This window comes from Chlorocebus sabaeus, chromosome 9 (assembly GCF_047675955.1).
Source record: "Chlorocebus sabaeus isolate Y175 chromosome 9, mChlSab1.0.hap1, whole genome shotgun sequence".
Classification (NCBI taxonomy): domain Eukaryota; kingdom Metazoa; phylum Chordata; class Mammalia; order Primates; family Cercopithecidae; genus Chlorocebus; species Chlorocebus sabaeus.
The window spans coordinates 51,435,252-51,452,471 of NC_132912.1; the positions used below are offsets into that span (position 1 = coordinate 51,435,252).

Sequence of the window (17,220 nt, forward strand, 5' to 3'; positions counted from 1 at the left end):
AGAATATTCAGTTTTGTTCTCTGCTGTAACCTCAATGTTGAGAGCAGGGTGCAGAGTAAGTGCTCAATAAATATTTGTTGAATGAACAAGTGAATAAGACCTCAATGGATGTAGAAGACAAAATCTTCAACAGCCTGCCCTCACCCAAGACAGAGCCAGCTTTGGATATTCTTTCTCCCGGATCTCTCAATGTGAGCCAAGAGCAAACTGTTAAAAGCCACTTAGGACACCTATGTGGCCCCAAACGTGGCGGTCTACTCAGGCTTCTTTCATGTGAGCTGTTGCTCAACGCATGTCCCCAGGACTTGGAGGCAGCTGACCTGTGTCAATGACAGTGACTAGAGGGGAAGGGAGAGGGGCACTGGCAAGAGGCAGCATCAATAGGTGTGAGGTGATGAGATGAATACCCATGCCCAGCACCCTAACATCTCTTCCCTAGCTCCCAGCCAGGCTGCCCTGACCTCCTGGGGACACTGGTCAAGGAAGAGAAGCTCCAGGATGAAGCCAAGGAAAGCGGGGCTGGGCCCCTTCTGTCTCAAGTGACATTGGTCAGGAGCAGGTAGCTGGGCACAAGTGGGAGTGCTCCAAGTTTTAGGGCTTGGTACACATATCACCTATAGGATGATCTTGACCTTGGCAGAGAGAGCTAGAAGGCCAAATGGAATTTGTAAACAGTCTCCTATTTCTAAAGCATTTACAGCTTCCCAGGGCTCCACATGCTCTACTATAAACAGAGCATATTCCCAGTTGTACGTTCAGGAATGAAAGCTCTGAGAGGTTCTATAAATTCCCTAAGGTCCTCCTCAGCAGCACAAAGATGGGATCCCATCTTCTCTGACATTTAATGGCTGAAAAGTCCTTAACTTTCTTTTTTTTTTTTTCAGGTTCAGTTTCCACATCTTTATCCACAAGTCTATAATACCTGTCTGATGCAGCTATTATAAAATCTGAGTGAGTTACTCACACATTAATGTATTCAATCAGTGAGTCTATCGATGAACTTACCAAACAGTGCCTTTAACAAGTCAATTTCCTGAGAATACAGCCTGAATAAGACGTGTGCTTTGCCCTTAGTTCTTAGCATCAGGTAGCTGGTCAGCCAGTCATTCATTTCTGGACTTCCCTTCTATGTCTGGACTCTTTCCAGGCCCTGAAGCCTATGATTCCCAAAGGCTGGAAAAAGAAAGCCCTTTTCCTCATCTGCCTGGGCACTTACAGGCAGTTACAGATTATGAGCTGGTGGGATTTGGGCTCCACCTCATTTCCCAAAGTTCATGGGCCAAGAGCTGGGATTATGTTAATGTGTCTGTCAGCTGTCTACTTTAACTCCCCAGGGAACTTTCCTGGGTTCCCACAGTTATTTATCCCACTGGGGAGTTAAATAAACTGCTCAAAGTCTCCTGACCCTACAGCCATGTTTAGCAACAACCACAGTCCACCTCTGAAGTCAGTGTCCCTGGCATTATAATATATCACTGGTATTAGAATATATCACAGATCATGCATTTCTAAAAGAGCCTCAGCAACATTTCCAGTCCCACATGTTCCTGCAGAACCTCGTCACTCCCCCATGAGAAGGTGGAGTCTATTTCCCTTCCCTTGAACTTGGGCAGAATTTTTTGCCCATCTTGTTGGAGGTGACACTGCATAGCTCTTGAAGCTAGGTCATAAAAGGTAATGCAGTTTCTGCCTGGTGAGCTCTCTCTCTCCATTATCCTTTGAAACCCTGCTACCATGCTATAAGGAAGCCCAGTTCACATGAGGAGGCCATGTGTAGGTGTTCCAGCCAATAGCCCCTGTTAAGATCTCAGACTAAAGCCAGCAGCAACCACCAGATATATGAGTAACTCAGCCTTCTAATGATCCCAGCTGAGGCCCCAGACACTGTGGGTCAGAGATAACCTGTTCCCCTACCTACTGTACTCCCAATACCTTACAACAACGTTCCTGATCTCACACACACACACACACACACACACACACACACATACACACAAACCTTGTTGGAGCCAATGAGTTTTAGGAAGACTTGTTTTGCAGTTTTGAGAAATTGATCAGAAAACTCCAACAGGTCTGCCCCACACAGTAAAGAGGGCTCACCCAACACAGTCAAAGTGGCCCATCCCTGTGTCTCCTGGCAATGAAGTGAATGTTTCTGTCCACCTCTGCCGGGCTCACACCCCTAGCTGCTGCTGAGTGGTGGGCTAGTGCCCTCTGAATATGTCTGACTCCAGCTGAGAATGGGAACAAGGAGCCAGCCTAACACAGCCTAAACCTAGCCTCAACTGGGGAGCTACATGCATACCCTCAAATGCTCATAAGGACATGGAGTTAGATCATGTCTAGTAACAGGCAGTGGAGAGGAGATACGACTTGTGGGGTTTGAAGCAAATGCCTGATACTTTTCTAAGGAAAAGGGATCTGGGCTCACCTCTGTCTTGCACTCAGGGTCCTTGGCCTGCCGCCCGGGCATCAGCTTCATGGCTGAGGACAGGCTTCCGCTCCACAAAGTGACTTTGCTGTGGTGTGCAACATTTGAACGACTTGCCAGTGACTTCTTCTCAGATGCTGAGGGCAGGGAAGCAAAGAATGTCAGAGGTGAAGTGAGAGCACACACTATTTTTCATAGCTAGCTTGGCTTTCAAAGGGCCAACCAGGGGCATGAGCCCCCTGTGGTTGCCTCCAAAAACAGAAACAACCCAGGCTACAAGCTTACACTGCCGTCTTCTGACCTTCCTTTGTCTAACAAACACTGTGGGCTTTGAGGTCACCAGACTTAGCCTAAACTCCTAGCTCCACAGCTTGTTGACCCACAGTGAGATGTTGAGTAGGTTAACTAAAGTTGCTGAGTCTCAGTTTTCTCATTCTGTGAAACGGGGATAACAAGATCTAAACTAATTGAGGCGTCATGAAGATTATATAAGATATGTGTTTAAAGACCCTGGAACATGGAAAGTGTTCAATATAGGATTGTCGGCAAAAAGAGAGTCATTTGTAAGCTTTACAGTTTTACTACTTTATTCCACTGTATGTGCATGGATATGTATATCCTATTTTATTTTACTCTTCTCTGAAATAGAATCTGACCATTTTGACTTTAAAAGTACATGAAAGTAGATAGGTATTGCTATTGTTTGAATGTGTGTTCCCTCCATAATTCATGTTGAAACGTAATCCCAATTGTGGTGGTACTAAGAAGTGGGACCTTTTGGGAGGTGATTAAAATATGAGGGTTCTACCCTCATGAATGAATTAGTGTCTTATAAAAGGGCTGAAGGGGACCATCCCAGGCCATTTTTGCCCTTCTGTCTGTTTCAACATGGGAGGACACAGCATTTCTCCCTTCCAGAGGATACAGCAACAAGGTACCATCTTAGAAGCAGATGCCAGACACAGCCCTCTGCAGACACCAGATCTACTGGCACCTTGATCTTGAACTTCCCAGCCTCCAGAACTGAGCAAATAATTTTCTATTATTTGTAAATCACTCAGTCTGTGGTATTTTGTTATGGCAGCATAAGTGGACAAAACCAGGTATGTATATACACATCTGCCAGGACTAATTTAGAAAGCCAATTAGAAGGAGATTCTGGACCACTGGACAGTCTGGGACAATACACATGGAAATAACTAACTCCTGAATCACTGCAAATTTTGTGATTCTGGAAGATGTACAAGTATAGGAGGTATAAGTTGAAAACAGTGATCACCTTGAAAACAAAATTAAAACTTCATTCTTGCAGCTGCATTGACTAATATGCAAAAATGTTGTTTATTAGTACCAAATATTAATATGGTAAAAATGTTGAAGTCACTAACAGAATGCAAGAGACATTAATATTTTGGGGATGAAAACTTTCACTTCATGAAGTGACAGGACATGAGGAACCTAAGCTCAAGGTAACTGCATGACTTAGTGAAAGGTTTCAAAGCTGGTAGGTGGATATCAGGGGTAGGACATAGAACCTCAAGTTCCTGAGTCCAGGCCACAGCCTCCACATAGGCCTCTTCCTCTAAGAAATTACTGGAATCTTCTTGCTTGGTTGGCCCCTCTGGCCTTGCTTTCACCTAAGGTACCATGTGATATTCATTCTTTGTAAGGAAAGATACATAAGATTTCAGTGATAGAAATCCTATCCACTTAAGGGATGAGACAGAGGGTCCAGGTGGAAAAGGCTCTGGACCCTGAGTAGAACCTTGGGGGAGTTTGGCTCTGTGAGACCCAGGAGTTCCCATTCCCTTGGGCCGAGTGGATAGAGACCTAAGTAATGCTGCCAGGCCTTGAGCATCGTCTCCTCCCAGAGCGGTGTGACCTCTTCAATCTTCACTTCCCTCTCTCCAGATTTCACAGAGAGATCGATCTTGAAGGCATCCTCCAGGGTCTGCTGCCTCTGCGCCACCAGCTGCTGCCAGAGAGTCTGCACTGTCTTCTGGATGTTGTGTTGGACTAGCAGAGAGAGCACATGGCACACTCAGGATGGCCTCAGTGACCCTCCCAGAGAGGGCTGGGAGATGGTGTGTCATGAGTGGTTTTACCCACACCCTTCTCTCTTAAGGTCTTGAACATCACCCCAGCTTTGCAAGCTTCAGCCAGAAGCAATCAGTATGGAGATCCACAAGCCTGACAACAACGCTACCAACACCCATGTAAGCTGGCCTTCCTCCACCTCCACCTGCCTGTCACCAATTCCTGCCTGCCTCACATGTCTAGGACTGGGAAATATCATTTATGAATTCAGAGACCCCCACTCCCCACCCTGTAATTCTGTTGGATACCAGAGGAACACCTTGTGTGAGCTCTAGGTAGTCAAATAGCTCCACTCAAACAGCTCCTTCCAACCTTCCCTTACATGTTGACCACTCAGGGGAATGGACACCAAGCTCAAGGCTATCCTGTGGCTCAGAGCTCAGGAAACAGCCAGTCCTCTTTCCTGGACCTTGCTTCTCACTACCCACCCATTTCAGTCCCCTGAAATTCTTCAGGTATAAGCAGATCTAACAAGCCAACTGTGTCTGCTGTGCCCCACATCTGTAATACCCTGAACCACGCCTAAATTTCTTCTGATCTTGGACCAATGAGTCCCGTCTCTGGACCAATGAGCCCCTGGAGACCGTTTCTCTCACCCTAAGGGAATGGACAGTGCCCAGCCCAGCTCTACCAGCCAAGTCCCAAAGTGTGTACATCCATGTTGTAATCAACACCATGTCCAATAAACTTTAAAGTCACGAGATTTTTGAGCTTGGCAGCTACCTGACAGAACACAGAGGCCCTGTGTGTACAATCTTCTATTTTTGAGATGAAGTTTCACTCTTGTTGCCTAGGCTGGAGTACAGTGGCGTGATCTTGGCTCACTGCAACCTCCGCCTCCCAGGTTCAAGTGATTCTTCTGCCTCAGCCTCCCGCATACTTGGGATTGCAGGTGCCCACCACTATGCCCCTATGCCCCTATGCCCAGCTAATATTTTTGTATTTTTAGTAGTGACAAGGTTTCAGCATGTTGGCCAGGCTGGCTTGAACTCCTGACCTTAAGTAATCCACCTGCCTTGGCCTCCCAAAGTGCTGGGGTACATAAGCCACTGCACCTGGTTGTGTGTACAATCTTGTATCACAACATATCACCAGGTAAGTGGAACAGTCTGCAAACAAGACTGGCAGAAGGAGTGGCAGAGCTTCTGCTTCCTGGACCAAGGGAGAGCATAATCTCTCAAACACATAGAACGGGCTGCTAGAAAAATAACTGCTAATCCCTTTAACTTGATTTGAGATTAGTAAATTCAAGAATAAACTCTATTAAGCGAAAAGTCTTATAGATAGTAATGGGTTTATTTAATCCCTTCTCATTTACTAGGGAATGAAGCTGAGCAGCAACTAGGTAATGACTTGAACTAAATTAGGTGAGATGGGGCATGACAGTTTTAATTTACAGTACAGTATCCTGGGATTAAGCTTCTAGTCAAACCAAGTCCGACAGAGCTTTCTCTTCACCTATCCATCCATTCATTCCTTTCCATTTCATTTCTAATATACAAAGACCAATCCAGTATTACTTTCTACCAGCTTGCCTTGCTATATACTAATACATGATTAATCTGGGAATTTGTAAGTATTCTGACTTTTTGAAAATGTCCTTAATAGTATCTGCTTTCTTATTTTGGGAAGGACAAACTGAAGAATGCAACCCTAGCAGGTACCACTATCCAGTCACCACCCCTCTCTCTCTCTCTCTCTCACACACACACACACAAAATGACAAATAAAATGTACCATCACTCAAACTTGGCAAGTCTTCTTTTTTTTCTTTCACATCTTCATTTGGGGAAAGGAAGACTTGATGATAAGTAGACATTCTAGGCTTGGGCTCCAATCCAAATCCTTCTGGGTAACTAGTGGATAAGAGATTTTTCACTAAATTCCCATAAACTCCAGTTTCCTTGAGACCATTCCATTGCTCTTTATTACAAATAATCATCCTCCAATAATTATCTATATCAATATGGAAAAAAACCTTGTCTAATCAAATTAAAGCAAACACTTTATAAGAAATTCCACAACAGATATTTTAGAGTGGCATTCTGAATAGTAGGAGAAACACCTTCTCTTTATGAGAAATCTTGTGAAATCCCACCTGTGCTGCCAGCAGGCCCCCTCTGCCTGCTCCTGGTTCCCCACCATCAGAACTAGTCATTTATTTCAGTGCATTCCCAAAGCATTAAACCCTGCCTTTGTTTGGCATTGATTTCATCCTGCCCGAAGTGGGGCCAGGGTTGGCTTCATGGGCATGCAACCTGTGCAATTACACAGGGCCCTGCACTAAGAAGAACCCTTTTTGGGGCTCTGCTGTCATCATCTTGAAATTTTGGGTATTTTTGGACACAAGCCTCGCATTTTAATTTTGCTGGAGGCCCCTCACATATGATGTAGCCAGTTCTAAGTAGGGACACAGTGGTTTATACATTAGGTTTCCCATGAACCATGTGCTCTGGGGGTCCCCATTGTGTTAATGTCCACATGGCCATTATGACACAAACCAAATAGACACTCAGTAAATGTTCATGGATTGAACTGAAAATGACAAACATGGAAAGGAAAATAACCTGACATATGAGAATGCCCATTTTTGAAATTTCTAGAATAAAGTCAATCTTGCTAAACAGAGGGAACTGAGGAAGGTATCATCTCAAGCACATAATTCAGTTGTCATTCTGCTCCTCTTTACCTATGCTTCCAGGATGGATGAGGCCTAACTCCTGAAACAGGAAGAAAAAAAAGAAAAAGAAAAAGAAAGAAAAAGAAAAACCTCCCCAAATTAAACCACATACTGAAAATGGATTATTTTATTTCATTCAAACACAAGTGCCTCCTCTGGGTTAGGAGGGTTCCCCAAGGCTTCCCAGAGAGTTTTATGAGAAGTCAATGCTAGTGTTTTGTACTGTTCAGTGGTCAGCACTACAGGACATGGGGGACTGTTTTTTTTTTTTTCAAGTGATCAAACATAATTTTTGTTAGGATGACTATAATGAAGGAAAAGGACAAGAGCAAAGTGTGACATCCCATAGTCCTCTCTCCCTCTACACTCTCAAGCTCTAGTCATAGGACATCATATTCACAGGCAGCAGGATGCTGAGATGCTGGAGAATGTGGTTCATGCACGCTGACACAGAGAGAGAGAGAGATGGGAAGTATGTTCACTTTCCGTCTCTCTCTCTGTGTCAGTGTGCATGAACTACATTCAGTTTTGGAAATCTGATGTATTTCCAAACTTGGGGCTTCAAGAAAAGGACTTAAATAAGTTTAATTTAATAGCTTTTTAACTAGCATTTTTATGGATGTCATTTTGTGTCATATATTGCATGCATATGTAATTTTTTTCCTGAAAGCAAAATTATTCCTGCATTGCACAATACATTATATTTTTGCATTCTAAGATTGTAATTATCAAATGATAATGTTTCTAGAATCTGGCTACATCATAAAATCAATGTGTACATCTAATGGTGGCACTTTCTGCCTCAAAAATTAAATCAATGAGGTATCTTACAATCTTAGAATTGTAGAAATAGGATAAATTATTATTTCATGATGATTCTAGCTGCTGTCACATGGACAAGTTTGGGGATTACTTACCATGTTATCAAACATTTCAAAAAATATGGAAGACCAGATAAACAAAAGGATGATATCATTTATACAGACCTCAGTCCTCAATCAAGCTTCCCTCTAAATCTCTCCTTTCTGCATGGACCACCAGCAGGCAAGGAAACCAGTGGGCAGCTCTTACCTTCTCTCATTGAGTAGCAAAAGGCAATGCATGAGACACAGGAGGAAGCTGACGTTGGAATTGTAGGTGGCAAAGACAACATCCCAGTGCTCCTGCAGAAAGCCCAGGATGCTGAGAAGGCTGAGGCATTCAGAGAGGGACTGCTGGGGCTTGGATAGGCAATAAAGAATGACTTTATTTAAACTGCTGTATAAAGTGCTGAGGACAGTGTCCCTTTGAGAAGAGGCAGTCTCAATTACCTGTGTCATTAAAAAAAAAACACACATACACATACTTGTGAGTGCTTTGCAATTTTAGTTACAGATCCAGTTTACCACAAAAGTAATATAATCAAAAAGTGACATGGCTTATTGCCCAAAGTAATTTATAGATTCAATGCTATTCCCATTCAGCTACCATTGATATGCTTCACAGAATTAGAAGAAACGATTTTAAAATTCATATGGAGCCAAAAAAGAGCTCATATAGCCAAGACAATCCAAAGCAAAAAGAACAAAGCTGGAGGCATCATGTTACCTGACTTCAAAGTATACTACAAGGCTGCAGTAACCAATCGGTGTACTGTTTTTGTACAGAACTGGTACAAAAAGAGACACATAGACCAATAGAACAGAATAGAGAACTCAGAAACAAGACCACATGTCTACAACCATCTGATCTTTGACAAACCTGACAAAAACAAGCAATGGGGAAAGAATTCCCTATTTAATAAATGGTGCTGGAAGAACTGGCTAGACATATGCAGAAAATTGAAACTGGACCCCTTCCTTATACCTTACATGAAAATTAACTCAAGATGGATTAAAGACTTAAATATAAAACCCAAAACTATAAAACTTCTAGAAGAAAATCTAGGCAACACCATTCAGGACACAGGCATGGGCAAAGATTTCATGACGAAGTCAAAAGCAGTTGCAACAAAAGCAAAAATTCACAATGAGATCTAGTTAAACTAAAGAGCTTCTGCACAATAAAATAAACTATCATCAGAGCAAACAGGCAACCTATAGAGTCGGAGAAAATTTTTGCAATCTATCCATCTGTCAAAGGTCTAATATACAGAATCTACAAGGAAATTAACAATTTTATAAGAAAAAAACAAACAACCCCATTAATAAATGGGCAAAGGACATGAACAGACACTTCTCCAAAGAAGACATTCTTGTGGCCAAAAAATATATGAAAAAAAATGCAACATCACTCATCATTAGAGAAATGCAAATCAAAACCACAATGAGATACTATCTCATGCCAGTCACAATGGCGATTATTAAAAAGTCAAGAAACAACAGATGGGGTGAAGTTGCAGAGCAATAGGAACACTTTTACCCTGTTGGGAACGTAAATTTGTTCAACCATCACGGAAGGCAGTGTGGTGACTCCTTAAAGATCTAGAACTAGAAACACCATTTGACCCAGCAATCCCATTACTGGGTATATATCCAAAGGAATATAAATTATTATGTTACAAAGATACATGCACGCGTATGTTCCTTGCAGCACTATTCACAATAGCAAAGACATGGAATCAACCCAAATGTCCATCAATGATAGACTGGATAAAGAAAATATGGTACATATATACCATGGGATACTATGAGCCATAAAAACAAATGAGCTCATGTCCTTAGAAGGGACATGGATGGAGATGGAAGCCATTATCCTCAGCAAACTAACACAAGAACAAAAAACTAAATACCACATGTTCTTACTTGTAAGTGTGAGTTGAACAATGAGAACACATGGACACAGGGAGAGGAAGAACACACACTGGGGCCTGTCAGTGGGTGGGGTGGGGAGAGGGAGAGCATTAGGAAAAATAGCTAATTCATGCTGGGCTTAATACCTAGGTGATGGGTTGATAGGTGCAGCAAACCACCATAGCACACATTTACCTATGTAACAAACCTACACATTTTGCAATGTACCCTGGAACTTGAAATAAAAATAAAAGTGGCATGGTTGGGTATGGTGGCTCACATCTGTACTGCTAGCACTTTAGGAGGCCAAGATAAGAAGATCTCTTGAGGACAGGTGTTCAAGACCAGCCTAGGCAGCAACATAGTAAGACCCTATCTTTCCAAAAAGTTAAAAAAAAAAAATTTATCCAGGCAAGGTAGTACATGTCTATAGTCCTAGCTACTCAGGAGGCTGAGATGGGAGGATTGCTTGAGCCCAGGATTTCGAGGCTGAGGAGAACTAGGATCCTGCCACTGCACTCCAACCTGGATGACAGGGCAGGACCTTGTCTCTTAAAAAAAAAAATTGACATGACCTGAAATTCAAATAGGACTAGTTTCTTCTACTTTCAGGTGTTTATTTAAGGACATGATCAATCAAGGCTATGCAGAATTTGGGTGAAAAGTTATGTTAAAAAAGGTTGAAAGTTTGTTGTAGTCATATTACAGAAAATAGATTTGGTGACCCAAGATTTCTGAAACACTGGTAACAAGATTGACATTCAATGTATGAGAACATGCTATTAGTAGTATCTAATTTAAAAAATAGTCATGTGTCATTATTAATAGTTATCATAGAATTCTTACAGTATTCCAGGTATTATGCTAAGCATTTTGCATAGATTTGCACATACTGCCTGTTTGTCATAAAAACACCATAGATGCTAAGTTACCCCACTGTAGGGATAAGAAGCTAAGGGTCAGAGAGGCTGGGTGGTTGAGCAAGGGTCAAACATACACTGGACACTTGAGCCAAGCTCTTAACCACTGTATCATCTACTGGAGATGGAGTCCAGAAGATTTTAGTTCAAAAGAAACTTAGAGGGAGAAGCAGAAGACCCTGATTTGTAGCCTTAGCATGGACTAGTCCATACATCTCCAAACATTTGTTTGGCTTCCATGAAAAGAATCTATAATACAAAGAGTATGCACAAAGTTTTTCAGTCCGATAGAAAATGAATTTGTTATAGGCTACTCCCTTAGAATTTCACGGGTAACGCACTGTTTCTACTCATGAAGTGAAGGTCTGTGTAAACTTGTTGGGGTTTGGGATTCATTTCTTTATCATGGTCCTCTCCTGCTCCTCAGATGGGTCTCGAACTGAGGTTAAGAGGGGCAGACATCACAGACAGCCAGCAGGAGAGGAGGCCGGTGGATATGTGGGGAGCTGAGCCCTCGGGCCCAGTCCCCCTGAAGGCACCATGGCCCCCACTGGCACCTATGTTTGGAATACTAGCTGGGAGTCCATGCTTTAGCCACAGGGAGCTCAGCAACTTCTTTTCATTTACAACACAACTTGCCAGGAATCTGATTTTAACCCTCACAGAGCTGACAAGGGCAGGGCTATTTCTCCTCTCTTGGAGTTGTTCCTTAACAAGCCTTTGAATTCAAGTCTTTCCAGGTTTACCTGGACCTGCTCATCAGACAAGTGAAGATGACTCTAGAAACTGTGCAGAGGCCCAGTCCTGGGGTCTGTGGGTGACTCTGCAGTCAGAAGGGTGCTGGAAGCCAATTTCACTCTCTATGAGATGTGAACAGGAAGGAGAGTAGTCCTCCTAGTTCTGCTGCAGAGAGCACACCCAGGACTGCTGGCAGGAGCTGCTGGAGGTAGATCCCAGCTTGATAAGAGAAAGTTCTTTCTAAGAATCACAGACGTCCCCCTGGGTGGGACAACGTGAACTTTAGTGGGTTCCCCATTATAGGGAGGGTTTGAGCAAAGGTTGTATGGAGGCTTGTCAGGAAGTCTCCAGCTTGTAATGGGGCTGAGATCTAAAAAATAGGGTCTCTTTTGATGCTAGAATTTTGAGATTGTACAATTCTCTCTGTGTGTATATGCGTGCACATACACCCACCTACATTCAATAGTGGCCCTACAGGCATGCATTTGTACAGGTAGGTATGTAGTTATACCTTTTATCTGGAAAAAAAAAGGGGGCACAGGCAAGAATAAAAAGACAAGGTTAAAATAGATGCCTGTCTCCACTGCAGGAAGGCACAAATACACCAGACAGAGTTAGTACTAAGGAAGAAAATAAAATAGGTCTCGCGGAGACAAAGGCCTTTGTGGCCCTTTCTTAGTTGAGGAGGAATAACAACAATTAAGGTCGAACCAACAATCCCAATACAAATGCAAAGGGAAGGAAGCAGGTTTTAGGAGTTTACAGAGCTCAGGTGCAAGTGCAGGGAGCTGAGGCTTCCAATCCCTGGGACTGGGCTCAGGTGGCCTGAGGTAAGAACCCTGCAGGACTTGCAGTAGTCTCCAGGTACTACCTGGGCCTAAAGGGCCTCCCACTTCCTCCCACCTGGCTCAGATTCTACTCCAGGGAAGGAGGGCAGATCCAGTTGGACCAACTGGACAACAGCCAGGAGCACATCATTCAGATCCACATGAACACCTGGTCAGTGAACAGCTCTTACCACCATGATGTGCTCCAGGATGAAGAGGAGGATATGCCTGGGGTCTGCTGAGAACATCCCGCTGTACAGCTTCTCCACCAGCTTCTGGGTGAAGCAGGAGATGTTGGCAAGTGAAGGGGCAGCAGCAGCTTCTGCACTTGGCTGAGGCTCTCTGCTGTCTGTGGAGTGAGGGGACAGGTGGAGGTGAGAGTCTAAATGGACTTCTCTCCATGACAGTCTCCAAGCCCCTTGTGGTGACCAACTGCATCTTATTTACCTCCGTTTACCCCATGGCTCCAAAGATGGAGTCTTGTACTGAGGAGGTGTCCAACATACACACATTTAATCAAAGTGAACAGATCTTGAGTAATCTGGTCAGTGACATAAACCAAGTGGTGAGAAAGCAAGCAAGGGGAAACATTTCTTCCTGTGGCTTTTTGGAGGAGGACGGGGAAGAATGTGCTGCCTGAGACAAATGAGCAGGCATCATGATGACCAGGGGCCCTGCTGCTACACTGGGCAGAGGATAAAGCCATACTGTCAATATCCGTTTATGCTCACCAACACAGCAGGCACTGTGCTCAGCCATGTGTGTGATGATCTTAGCTAACCCCTAGCACAACCCTGTGAGTTCACGACTGTCGTCCTCACTCACGGGTCCAGACACCTGACTAGAGTCGCATGACTGTCCAGTGGCAGAGCCAAGTCCAGAACTGGGGTTGCCAAAACCACAATTCACCACCCTGCTACTCTCCTGCATTCCAGTCTCTCCATGAGAAAGATCATGAAGTCAGGGCTTCTGAGTGGGAGGCAAGGAGAAGTCCAGGGGAGAACTCATGTTCCTAGGGATTCCTGTGGCTTGGGAACCACAGAAAAGGCTTTTGTTTAGGCTTGTCAAAAAGGTACAGCTGTCCTGGAACCAAGTTTTTTGAATGAAACTTCAATTTTAAGCTCTGAAGGGGCATGGCAGCGTCTTCATCCAAGTTCATTGTTTAAGAAACATCAACTGTGCTCCTATCCTGTACCCAGGCAGGATGCTGAGCACGGAAGGTTAAATTCCGGTATCTTGGCTTCCATTATGGGAAGAGGCTGCGTTTCTACTGAGGCTATAGGAGAGCCAATTTTTGCTCAGAGGACAAGAGGGCTTTTTGTCTGTAAGTGGCATGGACAAGGGTGTCATGGAAAGTAGCAAGTACCTCTCCACTGAGCCCCAAGGCAAGAGCCAGGGAGTTATTGTTGATGATGCCTGGAGGGACTGATGCCAGGGGGAGGCAGCATCCCACAGCTAGGGTCAGCTCCCGGCCAGCATGCTGGTTTCCCCTCCACTGTCAGCAGCCTCATGTCATGAATGGGGCGGACCAGTTGCCCCACTCACCTCTGAGCATCACTGCGTCACCTCTACTTGTCATGTGGAATATTTCCATAGCAGAAAGCAGGATCTTGGACTGGAAGTCTCGCTTCTGTTGGCTGGTGGCGTGGTCTGGAGAAGCCTGGAAGCACAGCCCGGGACTGAGACAACAACCACAGGGCCATCGTGTCCACCCAGTGCCCACTGCCTCCCTAGCCTGGCTGGGGCATTTAGGCCACATCTGCCACCAGTGTGGGCTGCTTACAATTGCCCCTTCTCTGGGGGACCACCCTCTGTGACCAGGCTGCCTCGTCCAGGAAGCAACGCCCATTTCCGAGGGTAAGGAGGCAAGTCAGGGGAGCCCATAGCCCACGGCTACCTGTCAGGTGCTGCAGGTGGGGCCAGCCCTGGGAGGCAGAGAGCAACCCAGAACCCCCGTTGGGCCAGGCTCCAGCTGGGACCACCTCTGGGCTAGCTTCACCTCCTGCCCCTCTGTCTCTCTCCCCGCTTCTCCTGAGAACACCCCCTCCAACCCACTGGCCAATAACTCACTTACACAAAACTTCCACCTCTGGCTCTGCTTCTAGGGACCCTGCGCTCACTCCTCTATCACCTGTTGCTCTTTTGGGGCCCATGGTTCACAGATTCCCCTTCGCTCGCTGTGACCCCCAGACCCTCTGTCTCCCTGGGTGCATCCTGCCCTTGCAGTGCCTGTATCCCAGCAGCCTCCACAGCACAGAGCCCAACGTCACCTTTTCCAACCCACCTCCAAGAGCACCTCCAGGGGCAGCCACTGCTTGGGGCTGGGGGCTTCAAGCAGAAGCTCCCTCAAGAGGAGCTGCGTGAACTCCCTTAGCTGCCTCCGGGCGGGATGTGTCTCGGTGGGAGCCTGGAGACCCTCCACTGTGCTGTCGCCTTCAGCTGCAGCCTCAGGACTGCTGGTGTTCCGGGTGGACTCAGTCCCAGCCCCCTCAAAGACAAGAGAACCCCAACATGAGTGGCCTGCCCTGCCTCAAGCTCTTTCCCACCAACCTGTGCCATGTGCATGGGAGGATTATTGTCATGCCCAGTGACATGTATGGAAATCGAGGCTCTGCACAGGAAAGCGATTTGCCCAGGGTCCAGCTGCTCATAAGGTGGCCTGCTGCAGTTTGAGAACATGAGATGCCAAGTGTTGTGCAAACAAGCTAAACCATAGAGTCAGAGAGGCCTGCAGTGTTCATGATGAACTCCGGAATGTGCCAGGAGCAAGCTGCTTCACATCTCCAAGCCACAGCTCCCCATTGGTTAAACAGAGACAATAAAAACCATCTGACACCAGATCTGGGAGAATGGCATGAGAGAATAACGAACGTGGCAATGCCCAGCCCCTGGTAGACAGTCAGAGAGAGTCAGTGCCCATCTTGTGATGGGGAGCTCACCTCTACTTCCTGCCCAGTCTCTGCTGATGCCCACAGACAGGCTCCCCAGGCAAGAACGGTGGAGAAGTGGGACTACAAAGAGTTCTTTCCTCTAATTCCTGAAGTGCTTTGGCATCCACTCCTTTGTTTTATATTTATAAAATGTTGGGAGATCAATAAGACAGGGGTCATTACCCCAGATACGTCCAGGAGGACACAAAGATGCTGGAGGCCGAATGACACGCCCAAGGACACGCGGCCCGGGACTTCTGACTCCCAGCCCATGAACTTCTCCTGCGCATTCATCTGCTAGCACCTCCCTTTGCTCATTCATAAAATTAATGCGGCCATTCTTAATTAAGCCATAAAATGAATTTAATGGCACCTAGGGAGGTAGTGACTGCATTAATTAGCTCCGTGCGGCCTTGATTGGAAAGATGCCATATAAATTCACAGCAAATCCAAGCCTTTGGCCACCAGCCTTCTGCATGAAGAGGGTCTGGTATGTTTTCTATACAACAAAAGCCTTGGCAGAGCTGACTTTGAGCTGCAAAAGGCAAAGATGGCTGGGAGGTGCACCTTGGAATTAGAGCCAGAAGCCCCAAGGCAAAAGCCTGACCTCGCCTGCGGTCAGCTGGGGATGTGACTCTGGGCCAGACCCTCCCCTGGGCAGGAACTGCTGACCATGGGGAGCAGGAGCCCTGGGCCAGAGTGTGCACCTGGGCTGCTGGCGGGGGCACTCGGCTGGAACCCCAACTCAGCAGATGGCGAGCCTGACCCTTGGGCATGGAGGCTGAGCTGGGTATCTGCGTAGAGAATGTTAGGCCTCTGGACCCCTGCAGAAAACCTGCACAGGGAAGTGTCAAGGGGCAGCCTGTAGGCTTGCTCTTGTTCCCTCCCTGGCCAGGCTGCCTGCACCTCTGGCTGCGGATCCTATCCCCCTCTCTCCTACAACCAGCGCTGCATTCCTTCACTACTGTTTGCTTTGTTTTTTATCTTACTTTTTAGTAAGTTACTTGATATACACTCATAAAACTATTTCAAAATTATGTTATCTTTTTATGAAACTTCTGGTCTTTATATTTAGTCTTTTTATTAAAACCACTTACTTTTAAAGTCTATTTGGCCATTTAATTTTATTTTAAACTGACTGTAATGAAAAGGACAAGGCTTTAGGGTAAGAGTGAGATTTAAACCCTGGCTCTGTCACTTGTTAATCGCATGAAGTTCAGTACATTTCACTCTTGCAATCAATCTGGGAGATGGGTTTTGTGACCCTCAGTAAGCCTGGAGGAAACTGGTGAGCACCGCTTTGCCTCTCTGAATCTCAGCTTCCCCTCTCAGACACCACCTTCATCAGGTGGCAGTTCAGGTTCTCTAAAGCACCGGTTTCAGGAGATGGAGGCTGTCACCATGGGTATGCTTCTGGAAAAGGTTAGCTAAGAGAGCATGTTGATCATTCATTTGGGCATTTAGCAAATGTTTGTGGAGCAACCACTCCAGGCCCAGCATTGCACTTGGCATGGATTATAAACCCCCCTATGTAGCATTGTTCACCTTTCAAATATGCTCCTTTAGCTACAGTTGGCAACTTGCAGGAAGACACAGTTAGCTTGCTTGCCCTCACTGGGTCTCCACTTCCTAATCCACCAGAGTGGAGGTGGTATGTGTGAATTTCTGCCCTTCCTTCTTCCGTACCTGACCTTCTTCTTTAGTCCTCACCTGCTTCTTGCCTCTCAGCTCCCAGGAGCTCTTAGCTTACCTGAGTCCCACATGGCCCTGACTCAGCCAACCCTTGACCAGCTGGGCCTAGCTGGAGGCCCCAAACTCACATGTCT

The 17,220-nt window shown here is 45.6% G+C and overlaps 1 protein-coding gene across 4 annotated transcripts in view; it reads right to left on the reverse strand.

The window, feature by feature from the left end:
• The window catches only part of WDFY4 (WDFY family member 4), a 296,087-nt gene that overhangs the window by 145,949 nt on the left and 132,918 nt on the right, over positions 1–17,220 (reverse strand). For all 4 annotated transcript variants that reach the window (XM_007962606.3, XM_073018985.1, XM_007962605.3 and 1 more), the window contains 7 exons: positions 14,749–14,952; positions 14,010–14,124; positions 12,656–12,813; positions 8,280–8,518; positions 6,266–6,384; positions 4,262–4,447; positions 2,432–2,568 (listed from right to left, as the gene is read on the reverse strand). In XM_007962606.3, coding sequence (XP_007960797.3) covers positions 2,432–2,568; positions 4,262–4,447; positions 6,266–6,384; positions 8,280–8,518; positions 12,656–12,813; positions 14,010–14,124; positions 14,749–14,952 — 1,158 coding nt within the window. The remainder of the gene's footprint in view (positions 1–2,431; positions 2,569–4,261; positions 4,448–6,265; positions 6,385–8,279; positions 8,519–12,655; positions 12,814–14,009; positions 14,125–14,748; positions 14,953–17,220) is intronic.